We start from the raw sequence: 20,423 nt of genomic DNA on the forward strand, positions 1-20,423 counted from the left end.
CCTGCAGTAGCCTCTAAGAGTTCAAGTGAAAGGAAGAGTTGCATATTTCTCACTTAAGTCAAAAGCTAGAAATGATTAAGATTAGTGAGGAAGGCATGTTGAAAGCCAAGACAGGCTGAAAGCTAGGCCTCTTGCACCAGTTACCCAAGAAAAAGTTCTTGAAGCACAATTAAGTGCAACTCTAGTAAACACACAAATGATAAGAATGCAAAACAGTCTTATTGCTGATATAGACAATGTTTGACTGGCATAGACAGAAGATCAAAACGGATACAACATTCCCTTAAGCCAAAGCCTAATCCAGAGCTTGCTAACTCTCTTCAATTCCATGAAGGCTAAGAGAGGTGAGACAGCTACAGAAGGAAAGTCTGAAGGTAGCAGAGATTGGTTCCTGAGGTTTAAGGAAAGACACCGTCTTCATAACATAAAAGTGCAAGGTAAAGTAGCAAGTGCTGATGTAGAAGCTGCAGCAAGTTACCCAGAAGATCTAGCCAAGATCAGTGATGAAGGTGGCTACACTAAACACCAGGCTTTCAACGTAGATGGAACAACGGTCTATCGGAAGAAGACGCCATCTAGGACTTTCATAGCTAGAGAAAAGTCAGTGTTTGCCTTCAAAGCTTCAAATCTTTTGTTAGGGGCTAATGCAGCTGGTGACTATATTAGTTGAACTCGTTGAAGTCAATGCTCATTGACCATTCTGAAAATCTTAGGGCCCTTAAGAATTATGCTAACTCCATTCTGACTGTGCTCCAGAAATAGAACAAAACCTGTAAGTCAGCACATTTGTTTACAGAATGGTTCCCTGAATATTTGAAGCCCACTACTGAGGCCTACTGCTCAGAAAAAAAGATTTCTTTCAAAATATTACTGCTCATTGACAATGTACCTGGTCACCCAAGAGCTCTGATGAACATGTACAAAGAGATTAAAGTTGTTTTCATGCCTGCTAACACATCATCTTTTCTGCAGCCACATGGATCAAGGAGTAATTTCGACTTTCAAATCTTCTTATTTAAGAAATATATTTCAGGCCGGGCGCGGTGGCTCATGCTTGTAATCCCAGCACTTTGGGAGGCCGAGGCAGGCGGATCACGAGGTCAGGAGATCGAGACCACGGTGAAACCCCGTCTCTACTAAAAAATACAAAAAATTAGCCGGGCGTGGTGGCGGGCGCCTGTAGTCCCAGCTACTCGGAGAGGCTGAGGCAGGAGAATGGCGTGAACCCGGGAGGCGGAGCTTGCAGTGAGCCGAGACTGCGCCACTGCACTCCAGCCTGGGCCTGGGCGACAGAGCGAGACTCCGTCTCAAAAAAAAAAAAAAATATTTCATAAGACTATAGCTGCCATAGACAGAGATTTCTCTAATGGATGTGGACAAGCTAAATTGAAAACCTTCTGGAAAGCCATCACCATTATAAATGCCATTAAGAACATTTGTGATTCATGGGAGGAGATGAAAATATCAACATTAACAGGGATTTGGAAGAAGTGGATTCCAACCCTCATGGATGACCTTGAGGGGTTCAACATGAGTGGAAGAAGTGACCTCAGATGTGGTGGAAACAGCAAGAGAACTAGAATTAGAAGTGGAGCCTGAAGATGTGACTTAATAGACCATAGTATACACATACTTTTATATCCACTGGGAAACCAAGAAATTTGTGTGACTTGCTTTGTGAAGAGACTTGCTTTATTGTGTTGGTTTAGAACCAAGCCTGCATATCTCCAAGTATGCCTATAGCTCCCTCTCCCTGAGTGTGGGCTGGACTTAATGACCTACTTCTGATGAGCAGAATAGGGCAAAAATGATGGAGCGTGGTCACTTCTCTGATTCAGTTACACAGGACGGTGGCTCTGTCTTGCTCCACTCTCTCTTGCCGGTGCTCCCTCCTGCGCCTCCCTTGCTCTCGCTGACAGTCAGCTGCCACGCTGTGAGATGCTCTATGGACATGTGGCAAAGGGCTGAGTGAGGGGAAGCTCTGCCAACAGCTCATAGGGACTGAGGCCTCAGCCCAAAGGTCCATGAGGGACTGAATCCTTGCTGGGACAGCCTCAAGATGACTGCAGCCTGCTGAGATTCTGAGCTGGAGGGTGGAGGTATGCTGCATCCAGAGTCCTGACCCAGAGAACTATGAAATGATAAACGTGTGTGACACAGAACATTACATGAGAGTATCTCACTCATGAACAGGAGCTCCCAAAAATCTAAACAAAAGAATCACAAACACAAGCCAGATACATATCCTGACCAAACTGGATTTATCCAAAGAATGCAAGTTTGTTTAATATGAGAAAACCAATTAATCCAACTGACTATACCAATCCATTAGAAAACATCGGCCGGGCATGGTGGCTCATGCCTGTAATCCCAGCACTTTGGGAGGCCGAGGTGGGTGGATCACAAGGTCAGGAGTTCAAGACCAGCCTGGCCAATATGGTGAAACCCCATCTCTACTAAAAAAAAAAAAAAAAAAATTAGCCGGGCGTGGTGGCAGGCGCCTGTTCTCCCAGCTACTCGGGAGGCTGAGGTAGGAGAATCTCTTGAACCTGGGAGGCAGAGGTTGTAGTGAGCCGAGACTGCGCCACTGCACTCCAGCCTGGGCAACAGAGTGAGACTCTGTCTCAAGAAAAAAAAAAAAAAAAAAAAGAAAGAAAACACCTATGAAAGAACATTTCAAAACACATAGAAAGAGTGTTGAACAAAAATAAGTGTCCACTGATGACTAGAAACAGAAGGAAATATGCCTAATCTGATCAAGGGCTTCTACTCAAACCCCACTGGACGCCTGGGAACGCTCCATCTGCGCCTGCTCCAGTCTGGATCAAGGCAGGAGCCTCTGCCCACTCCTACCCAGAATCACACCACAACCCCAGCCCGCACCATGAGCTCCCATTCTCCCACACAAACGGGAAAAATAAAAGAGTTACGCTAGACAGAAAGGAACAGAATTAATTTAGAGACTACGGCACTCTATAAAGAAGATACAAGAAATCTTCAGATACACTAGACTGGAGAGAGTCAAGTAGGTCCCAAACATAAGGTCAATATATAAACATCCAATATTTCTACATACCAGTTGCAATCTTTTTTTTTTTTTTTTTGGGGGGGGGGGGCATGGAATCTCACTCTGTTGCCCAGGCTGGAGTGCAGTGGTGTGATTTCGGCTTACTGCAACCTCCACCTCCCAGGTTCGAGTGATTCTCCTGCCTCAGCCGCCCAAGTAGCTGGGATTACAGGCACGTGTCACTGAGCCTGGCTTCATTTTGTATTTTTTGTAGAGACAGGGTTTTCCTATGTTGGCCAGGCTGGTCTCGAACTCCTGACATCAGGTGATCCACCTGCCTTGGGCTCCCAAATTGCTGGCATTACAGGCGTGAGCCACCGCACCAGGCCAGCAGCAATACACTTTTTAAAAGATAGTATTTACAATAGCAAACAAGAAATACATCTAATGAGTGATACGCAAACAAAAATTGTAATACTTTTGTATACATGACGTATTTTCAAAAAAAAAAAATTTTGCCGGGCGTGGTGGCTCACGCCTGTAATCCCAGAACTTTGGAAGGCCGAGGTGGGCGGATCACCTGAGGTCAGGAGTTCGAGACCAACTTGGCCAACATGGTGAAAACCTGTCTCTACTAAAAATACAAAAGTTAGCCAGGCGTGGTGGCGGGTGCCTGTAATCCCAGCTACTCAGGAGGCTGAGGCAGGAGAATCACCTGAACCCAGGAGGTGGAGGCTGCAGTGAGCCGAGACCACACCATTGCACTCCAGCCTGGGCAACAAGAGCAAAACTCTGTCTTAAACATTTTTTTTTTCATTTAAAGATTATACAAAAATATCTTAGAACTCTAGCTGCTTCCTGCATACCACTGTACTGTTAATCCTAAGAAACGTTTTAGTACAGATCCTTCCAGGTGCTAAGAACCACACAGCACCTTTAGCCACAATTGCCTCAGGCTCAATGACCCTGTGACACAGAAAAAGCACTCTTACCTTCCCATCAGCCGTCACAGCAAAGAGGGTCTGTTCCCCTCCGATTAGCTGCACAGGTCTGAGAGTTGCGAGGGCTTCACAGGGAGTGGGAACTTTGACTTTTGCACCTTCAATGCCCCCGAGCTGGCCCCTATGATTATGTCCCCATCCATAAATTGTTCCACTGCCACCAGCGGAGAGAGTCCAGTCATCTGGTCGCCTACAACACACATCAAGTGAGCATTTGCCACAGGAAAGAACAATGCACACAGCCTCTCACGCTCACGATCGACATTACTGCTTGTTTCAAATATAATAACCTGTTCATCCACTGCACAAGTTGTTCATCTTGCTCTCTTTTAAAAATGTCATGGCTCTCATGCAGAACATCCATGTTTTCGCTGTCTGCCATTAATTCACGAATTTTCTTAGCCACCTAAACAAAATTATTATGACATTACAAATCAAACACTCATCTCAAATAAAATAGATAATAAATACTAAGGAAATACAGAAGGAATCCCTGCCTGAAAATATGAGGCAAGAGCAACACTGCAATGTTATGGTTCATGGGCAAAACCGATAATGACTGCATCAAGTCTAACATATTAAAAATGTCTAGACAGTATCATTCTATCTGTAGTTCACTAAAAATAAACTTTAACTGAAATTCACAGTGTCAGTTCACTCATTTTCACCTATGTGTTATTTTCTTTGATATTCCTTGGCAAGCAGAACTTTTCTGTGTCTCATAATATTGGCATCTTGTTACGCTATAGCTAAATAAAGAATGTTTTTGCATCCCAAAAGTGATTCCAAAATATCATGTGATACCTCATCAAGAAACAGACGGGGCAACGGTGTTCTTTTGTCCAGGGCCACAGCAACACGGGAGGCCACGCAGTACCTCCGGAACCAGGCCCACTTGTGTGTCTCGGCACAGCAAGGCAGAGTGTCCAGCTCCAGGTCACAAGCAAGAGCTACCAGTACCTGCAGGCACCAAAAATGACAAACACAGGGACACTCAGAAATGCAGTGAACAGGCCAAGGTTTCTGTGGCTCCTTCTGCAGGACCTCCTATTCCAGGATGATGGCCATGGGGCACAGAAAGGATACAGCCACCATCAGTGATGTGGCGATCTCTGACAGTTCCTAGCCACGTGCCATACAACTGCTACAACACTTGTTGCCTGCATCAAGTGACAAGAACACCCGTGCATCTCAAGGCATGCTAACAGTTACAGGCTTATGGTTTAAGGGTTTAGATTACATGATCATTTCTTGAGAATCTTTTTCATATTTGACTTCAGCAATACCTACAGCTGCCCTCAGAGGCCTAAAACAACACACGTTGCACATGACAGCTCTCAGTGGCTCTTTCAGTCAAATAGCTCTATTGTCACTTTAAAAAATAAGTCAAACATTACCTTAAAGAATGGGCTGTGGAGCAGCTGTTTGCCACCCCTCACAATAGGATCTTCATATTCAAACTGCCTTTGCAAAGCTTCTGGAAGACCTTTCACCAAAGCAGCAAGAGCACTACCTGTAAAACTCTAAACAGAACAGTATTCTATCGTGGGAATCCAGGGTACATGGGAGGTTGACCATTTGTTTCTATGGTCAAATGTTTTATTATGTTGGTACTATTTCTTCTTAAAAAAAAAAACGCTTATCAAAATTCTCAAGCAGGAAAAAAGCTAAAAGAACATAAATACTAAAGTAAAAAAGAAGAGTTTGAAGACTCATCTCAGAATGTTTGGTCCTGATTTCAGTACATCTGCTTCCAGAGAAACAGTCCCTCTCTGGCCCACAAATGCTGCCTGTCTCCTCACATGTGTAGGATCAAAAGGGACTACTTTAGTCAGCAAAATAAAAGGGAGGCCATCAGTTAGCCTCATTGTAAAGTCCAATCAACACAATCCTATGTTCACAGCTGTCGAAACAGATTTTCACAAAATCAGAGTCCAACTTGAACTCAGTATACATTGCAACATACGAAAAGTCTGGATGTGACAAAGGCCTCCTTATTCTTTTTTTTTTTTTGAAATGGAGTCTCACTCTGTCACCAGGCTGGAGTGCAGTGGCGCGATCTCAGCTCACTCCAACCTCTACCTCCTGGTTTAAGCGATTCTCCTGCCTCAGCCTCCCGAGTAGCTGGGACTACAGGTGCCCACCGCCATGCCCATCTAATTTTTTGTATTTTTAGTAGAGTCAGGGTTTCACTGTGTTAGCCAGGATGGTCTCGATCTCCTGACCTCATGATCCACCCACCTCGGCCTCCCAAAGCGCTAGGATTACAGGCGTGAGCCACCGCGACCGGGCCAAGGCCTCCTTATTCTTATGTGAAACTCCCCAACTCCTCTCGATTTAGAGGTTTAGACTACTAAAGCAACATTTTATTCCCCAAGGGTCACAAATCTAGAAATTGTACTAGAATGCTCCATACCAAAGCTCTTGTTTCCCCATCATTTTCTCCAAGCAGCCTATTAATGTTAATTGATTGCCCAAATTCAGTTGTAAGCAGCTTCCTCAATCTCTGAAGGGCCCACATTCTGTGACTGGCGGCTGAAATGAGCAGAGAGAAAGTATCAGAAGTCTGACGGTTTCTTCCAAGTAGGAAGACAGAAGTAACTGTAATGGTGCCATTTACCTAGGGCACTCAGCTGTGCACAAGCCGCCAGCGAGGCCGCAAGGCGAGGGACGATGCTTCTGTTAGAGGCAAGGTTGAGTCGGAAGTCTAACAGACACGTCACCAAGTCCATGGATGGACAGGAGAGGACGCAGCGGTCAGAGAGGAGTTCTTTAGGGCCTGTGAATGAGCACTGTAAACATCCCCAGGTTTCACAAGCTAGGGACCACCCCCAAAGAAGCCAACAAACAAGGGTGGCTCCACCCAGTCCCACCCACCAGAAGGCAACAGCTGGTGTGCCCATGCATGCCACTGTCAGTCGGTGAGCTTTGCTCTTCACACTCACACTCCCACTGTAAACCAAAAGCCTAAGAACTGCACCAGCAACAATTCCTTCCACACCAGGTGAGGAGGAGTGTGAGCTGGGACAGTTCTCTGTGTTCTGTTCCACGCCTCAGCGTGGCCTGTGAGAGCACTCACTCCAACACAGCAGAAGGCAGGCCGTCAGACACTACGTGGAAATGTGCACGTGTCCATGTTGCTTCAGAAACAATTCACAGCCAGTCATGTAACCTTGGTCGCCATAAGCCCCTCCCTTACCAGCAGCTGGCATGATGGGATAGACAGTGAAGCGCCAGCCCCAGCCATTCACAGACCCATCGCTGATGAACTTCCACTTTAACTCATCCCCTGGGATGCGCAGCTCACTGGACCAGTCGGACCACTCTCGACCTGGGGGAGGAAAGCGCACCCCGGGGTTAGCTTCACTCCATCACCCAATCGACACAAACCTCCTTAGATGCAAAGCAGAATGATTTCCGTCATGTGTGAAGAGCAAGTTCCTCCAATCCAAGCTCTCCCAAGCTGAAGTTCACAGTGACACATCACTCTTGGGATTCACATTTTAATACATACCATTCTTCGGCAAACATGCATTCAGCCCCTGTACCAGGTAACCAGGAAACTGAGGGCAGGCAGGCAGGCACTGCCCTGGCAGAAGCCACCACGCAGTGGGGAAATGACCCCACTAGCCAGGATATAGTGAGTGGCCTCCGGGTCTCCAGCACACACCAGGCCAGGGGCCATGGGGACATTTCCGGGAAAGCTCTGATACAACCAGGTGACCAGGCAGCAGAAGGAAGAACCCCAGCTGTCCCAACAAAAGGCCCATCTGTGTGGTTCAGCACGGCCCAGAGGAGGCCGCCCTCGAGGGAGCAGAGGGCCTGGCTGCTGTGGACAGGAGTGGCGGTGTACTACAGCATCTCAGAAGGTCAAGAGAACCCCGCCAGATTTCTGCTTCAGAAGAAACATCTGGCAGCAGCTCAGGGATGGCCCATAAGGGCTTTCTGCTGGACGCAGAAAAACTCACATCCAACAACACTACTGAAAACTACACTGGCAGACATCTGTCAAGCAGCAGAAAAACCCATGCCCACTGGGACCATACCACTTCATGCAAAGCTTTACTTAACTAAGTAATGCTGTGTGAATAAAGTTTTCCTGGGACACAGCCATGCCCATTCTCTGGCATCCAGTCTGCATGTTGTTGTGACAGAGGCTGCATTACCTGGCCCTTTACAGGAAACACTCGAGATGAAGGATAAAGAGGTCTTAAAAGGTGCATACACACACCCCTGCACTGCCAATTCTAAAATACTCGGTAAAAGGGCATTTCACAAGCCCCCACAGGCATCCTCATCTGCCCCCGCTGGCCTCATGGAGCTCAGAAGCAGAGACAAGCCAGACACGTGGCTGCCTCCACCTACATAGAGAAGTCACTCCACACATGGCCATGCCCTCACTGCAGCCAGTAAGAAACATACCCCTTGAAGAAACTCTGTAGTATGCCAACCATGACCTCACATGAGCCCTGGCACCCCACACATTTCCAACACCTTCTGCAACTGTCTGGTGAGGCAGGGCCCATCCGACAGGGATGTGGTGCACACATCACAGATAATTACTGTATTTAAAAGTATAGCTAAGAGGCAAGCAAACCTACTGTGTTTCACAGCTGAATAGCATATTGTCCCTTCCTTAAGACTTCCATGAGAATATGGTAGCAGCATTCTGTCCTACAAATGTGAAGGGTTGTGTCTACGGAGACACAGGTGGGCAGATCATGCCCTGCTCAACCTCCTGTCCTTACCTGACCGCACGGAGACAATCCTGGCTCAACCTTCTGTCCTTACCTGACCGCACGGAGACAATCCTGTTGACGCCGTCCATGATTGTGAGAGGGTCGTGGCGCCTCTCTGTGGAGCACTGCCGGTCAAATTCCACCCTGAGTCCTTCTGCACCTGGAGGACAGGTGAGCACAAAACATAGCAACCACTCCAGATTAGCATCCAAAGTAGAAACAGTGAAACTAAAACCATGTTTAACAGCTAATGAATAGCAGAAAGTCAGAAAGAACTGGCCTCAAAGACAAGCATCTCAGACAGACCACCCCTTGCCCCAGCTCATCCCCACTGAAGATTATGTCTGTGGACTGGAAGGCCAGAAAACACTTCCACTTGGCCAACTTGTTTTGTGCAGTCACCCCCGGGCAGACTTTCCTACTGCAACCCCACTCCCCTGATCAAGCTTTACAGCGAACATCACACTGACCAGGGGCTGTGGGAATGCCCAGTGTGCAGCCAAGTCAGACAGCAGTTGTGGGTCATCTGGGAAGTGAGGGGCATTTGAGGTGAGGAGCACCTCAACTTCTGGCGTGTCCACAGAACTGGAGAACCGCTTGGTGTGGAGAACCCGCACATCTGGTGTGAGAGGTATGCGAGCAGAGGCAGAAGAGTTTTCCTTCAGGCTGGAAGATCTTTAAGGTCTAGCAGAGGATGGCACTGAGGGGCTGGGAAAGAGGCAGGGGAGGAAGGAGGGAAGAAGGAGGGACGTGGGGCAGGGACTCAGGTCCTCTCTTACAGTTACAGGGTTGACAGGCTTGGACTGGTTTTAAGATACTATCTCTGGATGCTCTGTTGGGGGCTGATTCTATGGAGCGGGGGCCACAGGAGGTGGGGAGTGGAAGCAGGAATACAGGGGGACAGCTAGGATGTGCTTGATGGGATGATAAACCAGGTGAGACCCCACGGTGCTCTAGCCCAGAATGTCTAGAGTTAGGGAGAAATGGTTGAATTTGGAATATATTTTAAAAGCAGAGAAAACAAGATTTACCAGTGGACTGGATATAAAGCGAGAGAGAAACAGAAGAGAAAAAGGGTCACAAGATTTCTGTCTAGGCAAAGGCTGACTAGAAATACCCTTTGTTCTTTAAATTTCTATCATAAAGTAATAGCTTAAAGTTGAAAAATGCTTTTCTGGGCCAGATGTAGTGGTATACGCCTGTAATCCTAGCACTTTGGGAGGCCGAGGCAGGCAGCTTGCTTGAGCTCAGGAGTTAAAGACAGGCCTGGACAACATGGTGAAATCCTTTCTCTATATAAAATTTTAAAAATTAGCTGGGTACAGCCTATAGTCCCAGTTACTCAGGAGGCTAAGGAAGGGGGATCGCTTGAGCCCAGAGGTTGGGGCTGTAGTGAGCCAAGATCCTGCCACTGTACTCCAACCTGGGCGACAAAGTGACAAAGCTTTTCTGAATCTCACCTCATTCTAAAAGTTCAAGAAAAAGGATTTCACAAAAAAGTGAGCAAGATAAAAGTATAAGACCAAATACAATAAAAAGCTATTGTTATAAAAAGGGAATAGGCTGGGTACGGTGGCTCACACCTGTAATTCGCAACACTTTGGGAGGCCCAGCTAGGAGGAACGCTTGAGCCCAGGAGTTTGAGACAAGACTGGGCAACATAGAAAGACTCATCTCTACGCACACACACACAAAAAAGTTAGCCAAGCGTGGCAGCACAAGCCTGTAGTCCTAGCTTCTCAGGAGGCTGATGGGGAAGGATGGCTTGAGCCTGGGAGGTTGAGGCTGCAGTAAGTCAGAATCACACCACTGCAATGCAGCCTGGATGACAGAGCAAGACTCTGTCTCCAGAAAAAAAAGTGAGAATAAGGAACAAAATAACATCCCTACAGGCAGTAAAAGCAGGCCAGAAAGAAATGCCCATGAAACACATCAATCCTGAACATTTCAAAACAAATTGAGTGAAATTAGAAAAATGATACAAGACATGAAAGAACCACATAAATCAGACTTAGAAAAACAAAAAAATTTTAAAGCTGAAGACAGAATTACAATGAAAACAAAACTACATTCCAATGGAGACTAAAACGCAGTGTAAAATCAAATAAACACAGCAGATGCTACCTTAAGACAAATAGGAAAAAAGGAGGAAATTTTTAAAAAAGCAGAGGTAAAGAGTACTTGAAAGAGAAAGTAACCAACATTAACTCTAAAAGGCATGAAGTATCCAATGCATGGAGAGCCACCAAGTGTCCCTAGAAAAGACTGCTAAGCAAGGCTACACAACAAACACTACACACTGCAATTCAAGAGAACGTCCTGCAAAACAGACTTGGGACGACAGATTAAAGGAGCACCCCTTATCCGAGAACATCACCGAGAACGGCCGCAAGAATGCACATTCTAGTAAAATCACTGAAAAAACGCGGCTCCTAACCGAGAACATCGCCAAGAACGGCTGCACAAACGTACATTCTAGTGAAAGCACAGAAACAACACACATGGCTCCTAACTGAGAACATCACCAAGAACGGCCACATGAACGCACATTCTAGTAAAATCACTGAAACAATACACGCAGCTTCTGAGAACATCACCGAGAACGGCCACACGATTGTACATTCTAGTAAAATCACCAAAACAACACACGCAGCTTCTAACCGAGAAAATCACCAAGAATGGCCACACGAATGTACATTCTAGTAAAATCACCGAAAAAACACATGTGGCTGCTAACCAAGAACATCACCAAGAACGGTAACACAAACGCACATTCTAGTAAAATCACCGAAAAAACACACGCGACTCCTACCCGAGAACATCACCGAGAACGGCTGCAGGAATGTACATTCTAGTAAAATTACCGAAACAACACACGCGACTCCTACCCGAGAACATCACCGAGAACGGCCGCAGGAACGTACATTCTAGTAATATTGCTGAAACAACACACGCGACTCCTACCCGAGAACATCACCGAGAACGGCCGCAGGAACGTACATTCTAGTAAAATTACCAAAACAACACACACGACTCCTACCCGAGAACATCACCGAGAACGGCCGCAGGAACGTACATTCTAGTAAAATTACCGAAAAAACACACACGGCTTCTAACCGAGAACATCACCGAGAACAGCCGCAAGAACGCGCATTCTAGTAAAATCACCGAAAAAACACACATGGCTAACCAAGAACATCACCGAGAACGGCCACATGAACGTACATTCTAATAAAATCACCAAAACAACACACGCGGCTCCTACCTGAAAACATCACCAAGAATGACTGCAAGAACGTACATTCTAGTAAAATTACTGAAAAAACACACGCGGCTCCTACCCGAGAACATCACTGAGAATGGCTGCACGAATGTACATTCTAGTAAAACTACTGGAAAAACACACGCAGCTGCTAACCGAGAGCATTACCGAGAACAGCCGCATGAACGCACATTCTAGTAAAATCACCGAAAAAACACACACAGCTTGTAACCGAGAACATCACTGAGAACGGCCACATGAACGTACATTCTAGTAAAATTACTGAAAAAACACATGCGGCTCCTGCCCGAGAAGATCACCGAGAACGGCCACACTAACGCACGTTCTACTAAAACTACTGAAGAAACGCGCAGCTTCTGAGAGCATCACCGAGAATGGCCGCACAAACGTACATTCTAGTAAAACTACCGAAAAAACACACGACTTCTAACCGAGAACATCACCGAGAACAGCCACATGAACACACATTCTAGTAAAACCACTGAGAAAACACACATGGCTCCTAACCAAGAATATCACCGAGAACGGCCACACAAAAGTATGTTCTAGTAAAACCACTGAGAAAACACAAGTGGCTCCTATCCGAGAGCATCACCGAGAACAGCCACACGAACGTACATTCTAGTAAAACTACCAAAAAAATACACACGACTTCTAACCGAGAACATCACTGAGAACATCACCGAGAACGGCCACACGAACATATGTTCTAATAAAACTACTGAAGAAACACACATGGCTTCTAACCAAGAACATCACCGAGAATGGCCACACAAACGTATATTCTAGTAAAATTACTGAAAAAAACACACGACTCCTAACCGAGAATGGCCACACCAACATACATTCTAGTAAAATTACCAAAAAAACACATGCGCTTCCTAACCGAGAACAGCCACACAAATGTACGTCCTAGTAAAATTACCAAAAAAACATATGCAGCTCCTAACCGAGAACATCACCAAGAATGGCCGCACAAATGCACATTCTAGTAAAATTACCAAAAAAACACGTGACTCCTAACCAAGAACATCACTGAGAATGGCCGTACAAATGTACATTCTAGTAAAATTACCGAAAAAACACATGCGACTTCTAACCGAGAACATCACCGAGAACGGTCACACAAACGCACATTCGAGTAAAATTACACGTGACTTCTAACTGAGAACATCACCAAGAACAGCCACACGAACATACATTCTAGTAAAATTACAGAAAAAACACACGCAACTTCTAACTGAGAACATCACCGAGAATGGCCACACAAATGCACATTCTAGAAAAATTACCAAAAAACACACGCAGGTCCTAACCGAAAACATCACTGAGAACGGCCACACGAACGCATATTCTAGTAAAATTACCGAAAAAATACACGTGGCTCCTAACCAAAAACATCACCGAGAACGCCCACGTGAACACATATTCTAGTAAAATTATCGAAAAACACACGTGGCTCCTAACCAAGAATATCACCGAGAACGGCCACACCAACATACATTCTAGTAAAATTACCAAAAAAACACGCATGACTCCTAACCGAGAACATCACCGAGAATGGCCGCCCGAACATACATTCTAGTAAAATTACCAAAAAAACACACGTGACTGTTAACTGAGAACGGATGCACAAACATACATTCTAGTAAAATTACCGAAAAAACACATGACTCCTAACCGAGAACATCACCGAGAACGGCCGCACGAATGTACATTCTAGTAAAATTACCGAAAAAACACATGCGACTTCTAACCGAGAGCATCACCGAGAATGGCCACACAAATGTATATTCTAGTAAAATCACCAAAAAAACACGCGCAACTTCTAACCGAGAACGGCCGCACAAACGTACATTCTAGTAAAATTACCAAAAAAACACACGCAACTTCTAACCGAAAACAGCCGCACAAACGTACGTTCTAGTAAAATTGCCGAAAAAACACATGACTTCTAACCAAGAACAGCCGCACAAACATACATTCTAGTAAAATTACCAAAAAAACACACATGACTCCTAACCGAGAACATCACTGAGAACGGTCGCATGAATGTACATTCTAGTAAAATTACTGAAAAAATACACGTGACTTCTGAGAACATCACCGAGAACGGCCACATGAACGCACATTCTAGTAAAATTATCGAAAAAATATACGCAACTTCTAACCGAGAACGGCCACACGAATGCACATTCTAGTAAAATTACCGAAAAACACATGGCTCCTAACCGAGAACATCACAGAGAATAGCTACACGAACACACACTCTAGTAAAGTTACCGAAAACCACACACGGCTCCTAACTGAGAACATCACCGAGAATGGCCACACAAACGTTCATTCTAGTAAAATTACCGAAAAAACACATGACTTCTAACCGAGAACGGCCACACAAACTGACATTCTAGTAAAATCACTGAAAGAACACACGTGACTTCTAACTGAGAATGCCACCGAGAATGGCCGCACGAACGTACATTCTAGTAAAATCACTGAAAAAACACGTGACTTCTAACCAAGAACATCACCGAGAACGGCCACACGAACGCACATTCTAGTGAAATCACTGAAAAAACACACACAGCTGCTGAGAACATCACCGAGTATGGCCACACGAACGTACATTCTAGTAAAATTACCGAAGAAACACGTGGCCTCTAACCAAGAACATCACCGAGAACGGCCACACGAACGTATATTCTAGTAAGATTACCGAAAAAACACACGTAGCTTCTAACCAAGAACGTCACTGAGAACAGCTGCATGAACCCACATTCTAGTGAAATTACCAAAAAACACACAAAGCTCCTAACCAAGAACATCACCGACAATGGCCACACGGACGTACGTTCTAATGAAATTACCGAAAAAACACACACAGCTTCTAACCAAGAACATCACCGAGAATGGCCACATGAACGTTTATTCTAGTAAAATTACTGAAAAAACACACATGACTTCTAAGGGAAAAAGATGTTATCATTATCACACTTTCACAGAGGAAAAAGACATGATCCAAGGCTTGAAAGGTAGTTTTTCCAGATATTAAAATTCGAAGGACAAAAAATCTCATGGACAAGTCTGATCTCAGGGGCTAATGAGGAATTCACTAGAGTGTACTTCAGACCCCAGAAGGCCCAGTCAGTAAAACTAAGACTCAAAGACAAAGTATAATATGTAACAGCTATTATGCTCTTGTAGATGCAGTAATTAATAAATTTGAGAAAATTAGGGTATATTCTAAGATTTTTAAGAATTTCAGTAATTATACTGATGTTGACAGTATTGAAATTATATCCTAAGTCTGTCGTATATGCAATGTGGTTACGTAAAGCAAATGAAAAATCATGAGATTATTTTATCAAACACTATCTTGGAACCAGGATTTGATATGGAAGAAAAGAGAGGCAGATGTAACAGAAGTACAGACCTTGTACTTTTGAATTTGAGTAGAAGGAAACAGCATATTAGCCAGGCGAGGTGGCATCTGCCTGTACTCCTAGCTGCTCAGGAGGCTGAGGTAGGAGGATCACTTGAGCCCAGGAATTTGAGGCTACAGTGAGCTATAATTGCACTACTGCACTACTGCACTCCAGCCTGGGTGAGAGCAAGATCCTGTCTCTAAACAAATAAATACATACATAAAATATAAAAAATAAATAAAAGGAAAAAAATTTTAAGTATCAGTATGAACTCAAAAGAATCCAGGGCAGACCCCAGGTGAAGAGTGGCAACCTACAAAAAACCGAGGACACCTTGTGTAGACTGCCTGGACGCTACCAAAGACCACCGGAGTCACTTCAGGAGCTACACTGAAGAGGCCACCACTGTCTAGAAACAGGATAATCTCAGCTTCAACAAAGATAACCACAATAGAGTAAAACAATCACTATGTTTCAATCCATGAGTTCATAATAATATTAAAAAAAAAACAGGTCACCTTCAAGAAATGACAGGAAACCAATTCATTCTCTGGTAAACAGAAGGAAGAGTCAAGCTTTTGTCTTTCTCAGGCAAACAGCACCTTGGGCAACTAACTATAAGATGAAGGGAAATGTCTCTTTATAAGAAAGTATTCCAGCTAATAAGCAAGAAATGATTCCACTAGAATAGCACCATTTGTAGCCACTTGTGGGGCAATAGCCTCGGGTGCTAATAAGCCTCAGGGGCTACTGATGTCACAAAGGAAAGACAAGCAGGCAGGAGGTGCCTGCTGAGGCTGAGTCACACCACTAAGGAGCTGGCGAAAGGGGCGGAACTTATGGGCCTCTGAATCGGGCAGCACCTTGCAGAAGGATGGGCCTGAGGAACACACTGAACAGCAGCATGCCGTGTCGTCAGCAGATCCAGGCTGCAGTGAAGCCTGCCAGATCAAAGGTCGGGGCCTCAACAATTCTCTTCTTAATAATTTTTGTTGAGTTGTTAAAAACAAAAGGATATACACATGGTTAACAGAAGCTGTCCAGAAATGCAAGTCAGTGATGGATCAACATCAGGAGAGCATCATTCAGAGGAACATCAGGGGACACACCGAGGGCTTCCAGAATCTGCCACAGGTTATGTCTAGACCTGGGTCGTGATGACTAGGGCATCTGCCTGATTATCGTGAAGCTAAACATTTATTTTGCAAGACTTTCTGTATCTTGATTTATTGTGCAAAAGAAGTTTGTTAGAAAAGGGGAGAAAAGTGATTCTAAAGCAATTTTGTAACCTCTTTTTATAAAACGGAGATGGTTGTTTCTACTGAAGCAATTACAGAATCACACCGTTCTGAAGGCGGGAAAGGCTGCCGCTCCTCCCTGGGGCTGGCCCCCGTACCTGGTATCTTCACTGTGCCACTGGTGGAGGTGTCGTCAGTGTAAGGGTGGCTACTCTCCACCACCACAGGCTGAGAAGAGAGACGGCCGCTCTGCGAGTCTGTGGCCACATCCTCCAACTCGGTGACGCAGAGCTCCAACAGCATATCTGCCACCTGGGGAGGACGCAAGGACAAGAATGAGGAGGCCAACAGCCCCACACCTGGTCACCTGCATGCCACCTCTGTCCGTCCTGCTCCGGAGCTCCAAGAGGACAGTGTGGCAGAGTGGAGGGCTTGGAGTTTGAGAAATTGAGTTCAAATCAGGGCTTGGCTTCCTTGCACATAAAACAGAGACAGCACAGAGCCTGTAAGGTGCTGTGAAGCTTAGAGACGATCTGTATTAAAAAGTCGTTGGGGCCAGGCACAGTGGCTCACGCCTGTAATCCCAGCACTTTGGGAGGCCGAGGCAGGCAGATCACCTGAGGTGAGGAGTTCAAGATCAGCCTGACCAACATGGAGAAACATCTCTACTAAAAATAAAAAATTAGTCGGGCGTGGTGGTGCATGCCTGTAATCCTAGCTACTCAGGAGGCTGAGGCAGGAGAATCGCTTGAACCTGGGAGGCAGAGGAAGTCATTGGATGGAGCACAGTGGCTCACACCTGTAATACAAGCACTTTGGGAAGCCGAGGCAGGCAGATCACTGGAGGTCAGGAGTTCAAGACCAGCCTGGCCAATATGGTGAAACCCCATCTCTACTAAAAATACAAACAATTAGCTGGGGATGGTGGCCCGTGCCTGTAGTCCCACCTACCCAGGAGGCTGAGGCAGGAGAATCGCCTGAACTCAGGAGGTGAAGGTTGCAGTGAGCTGAGATCATGCTACTGCGCTCCAGCCTGAGCGACAGAGAGAGACTCTGTCTCCAAAAAAGAAAAAGTAGAAGAAGTAGTTGGAAGGCTCCCAACACACGCAACACTTAATATGTGCCAGCTGATAAAATGAAACACCGTGGTGACAATAGCTTCATTTTATACCAAGACAAGATTACTTCCTAGTGAGGGAAGTTGGCCTCAGAAACAAAAATATCAAGAGAAGGAGCACCCAGTTGTGAAAACGACCACAATCCTAGAAGGCAACGGTGCGCAGTGGGAGGGGCGGGAATCAGGAACCATCAAGCCGCCCAGGCCAGACAGAGTCAGGGAGAGTCTGTGACAGGAGGGGCCACCGATCCCAACACAGCTGCCCCTCCTGACCCAGTACACTAGGGGTCAGACCCATACCACATTCTCAACAATCCACAGTGTTCTTATTCTATTTTAAAAATTATTGATGATTCACATCTTTTACGATTAAGGCTAAGAGTGGTGATTATAAACTCTGTTATTTTTAAAAATAAATGAGAGAATACGTCATAATAGCAATAATCTATTAACCCCAACATTTTTAATCCAGAAAAAATAAAACTCTTCTAATGCCCATTCTAAACTTTTTAGAAATAGATTTTTTTTCTATTATTCCTCATATTTAGGTAAGAAATAGCTTTGCTTAGTAAATATATTATTATATATTAATAAACTAATATCATTGTCATATAGGCACGATTTTAAATCTAAATTTGTCTCTCTTTTTGAGTCCCAAGTATCAGGTCAGGGCAGGACACAGAAATAGCCATCTTGCCAACCTGGCAAGGGCAGTTTGAAAACGGCTGTATCCTTATTCCTGTCTCTCCTGAAACCTGGCTGAGTTACTGAAAGCAGATGTTGGCATCATCAAGCGCACATGTGCAGAGTCGATCAGGGGCTCTGGCCTTCAGAAGGTTGCTGCTGACAAGCGCATCATCTGCAGAGGGGTCACGACGGAGCTGGGGCTCAGACACTCAGGGTTCCAATCCACCTCTTCCACCTACCAGCAAAGTGAGTGTCCTCAAGCCAGTAATAAGCTCTCAGCCTCAGTTTCCTCATCCATATATAAAGATAACCCCTACCCTCTGTACTGAGAATGCAGGGATGTGCATGGCGAATGTTCAGCATTATTATTTTATATATATATATATTTATTATACTTCAAGTTCTAGGGTACATGTGCACTACGTGCAGGTTTGTTACATATGTATACATGGGCCATGTTGGCATGCTGCACCCATTAACTCATCATTTACATTAGGTATATCTCCTAATGCTATCCCTCCCCCCTCCCCCACCCCACAACAGGCCCGTGCGTGATGTTCCCCTTCCTGTGTCCAAGTGTTCTCATTGTTCAATTCCAACCTACGAGTGAGAACATGCGGTGTTTGGTTTTTTGTCCTTGCGCTAGTTTGCTGAGAATGATGGTTTCCAGCTTCATCCATGTCCCTACAAAGGACATTAATTCTTCCATTTTTATGGCTGCATAATATTCCATGGTGTATACGTGCCACATTTTCTTAATCCAGTCTATCACTGTTGGACATTTCGGTTAGTTCCAAGTCTCTGCTATTGTGAATGGTGCCGCAATAAACATACGGGTGCATGTGTCTTTATAGCAGCATGATTTATAATCCTTTGGGTATATACCCAGTAATGGGATGGCTGGGTCAAATGGTATTTGTAGTTCTAGATCCCTGAGGAATCGCCACACTGTCTTCCACAATGGTTGAACTAGTTTACAGTCCCATCAACAGTGTAAAAGTGTTCCTATTTCTCCACATCCTCTCCAGCACCTGTTGTTTCCTGACTTTTTAATGATCGCCTTTCTAACTGGTGTGAGATGGTATCTCACTGTGGTTTTGATTTGCATTTCTCTGATGGCCAGTGATGATGAGCATTTCTTCATGTGTCTTTTGGCTGCATAAATGTCTTCTTTTGAGAAGTGTCTGTTCATATTCTTCGCCCACTTGTTGATGGGGTTGTTTTTTTCTTGTAAATTTGTTTGAGTTCTTTGTAGATTCTGGATATTAGCCCTTTGTCAGATGAGTAGGTTGCAAAAATTTTCTCCCATTCTGTAGGTTGCCTGTTCACTCTGATGGTAGTTTCTTTTGCTGTGCAGAAGCTCTTTAGTTTAATTAGATCCCATTTGTCAATTTTGGCTTTTGTTGCCATTGCTTTTGGTGTTTTAGACATGAAGTCCTTGCCCATGCCTACGTCCTTAATGGTATTGCCTAGTTCTTCTTCTAGGGTTTTTATGGTTTTAGGTCTAACATTTAAGTCTTTAATCCATCTTGAATTAATTTTTGTATAAGGTATAAGGAAGGGATCCAGTTTCAGCTTTCTACATATGGCTAGCCAGTTTTCCCAGCACCATTTGTTGAATAGGGAATCCTTTCCCCATTTCTTGTTTTTGTCAGGTTTGTCGAAGATCAGATAGTTGTAGATGTGTGGTATTATTTCTGAGGGCTCTGTTTTGTTCCATTGGTCTATATCTCTGTTTCGGTACCAGTACCATGCTGTTTTGGTTACTGCAGCCTTGTAATACAGTTTGAAGTCAGCTTTGTTCTTTTGGCTTAGGATTGACTTGGTGATGCGGGCTCTTTTTTTTTCTTCCAAATGAACTTTAAAGTAGTTTTTTTCCAATTCTGTGAAGAAAGTCATTGGTAGCTTGATGGGGATGGCATTGAA

General features: G+C 44.9%; 1 protein-coding gene and 1 long non-coding RNA gene across 8 annotated transcripts in view; one reads left to right on the plus strand and one right to left on the minus strand.

Moving 5' to 3' along the window:
- Positions 1-20,423, minus strand: part of HERC2 (HECT and RLD domain containing E3 ubiquitin protein ligase 2) — a 223,973-nt gene that overhangs the window by 26,657 nt on the left and 176,893 nt on the right. For all 7 annotated transcript variants that reach the window (XM_055278481.2, XM_063640239.1, XM_055278480.2 and 4 more), the window contains 9 exons: positions 16,852-17,005; positions 8,800-8,907; positions 7,208-7,339; positions 6,629-6,787; positions 6,425-6,543; positions 5,406-5,531; positions 4,813-4,968; positions 4,299-4,414; positions 4,000-4,198 (listed from right to left, as the gene is read on the minus strand). In XM_055278481.2, coding sequence (XP_055134456.2) covers positions 4,000-4,198; positions 4,299-4,414; positions 4,813-4,968; positions 5,406-5,531; positions 6,425-6,543; positions 6,629-6,787; positions 7,208-7,339; positions 8,800-8,907; positions 16,852-17,005 — 1,269 coding nt within the window. The remainder of the gene's footprint in view (positions 1-3,999; positions 4,199-4,298; positions 4,415-4,812; positions 4,969-5,405; positions 5,532-6,424; positions 6,544-6,628; positions 6,788-7,207; positions 7,340-8,799; positions 8,908-16,851; positions 17,006-20,423) is intronic.
- Positions 16,292-18,245, plus strand: LOC134736791 (uncharacterized). Its single transcript, XR_010121072.1, has 2 exons — positions 16,292-16,410; positions 16,489-18,245. It is a non-coding gene; the product is annotated as an uncharacterized lncRNA (long non-coding RNA).

Source organism: Symphalangus syndactylus, chromosome 5 (assembly GCF_028878055.3).
Source record: "Symphalangus syndactylus isolate Jambi chromosome 5, NHGRI_mSymSyn1-v2.1_pri, whole genome shotgun sequence".
Lineage (NCBI taxonomy): Eukaryota > Metazoa > Chordata > Mammalia > Primates > Hylobatidae > Symphalangus > Symphalangus syndactylus.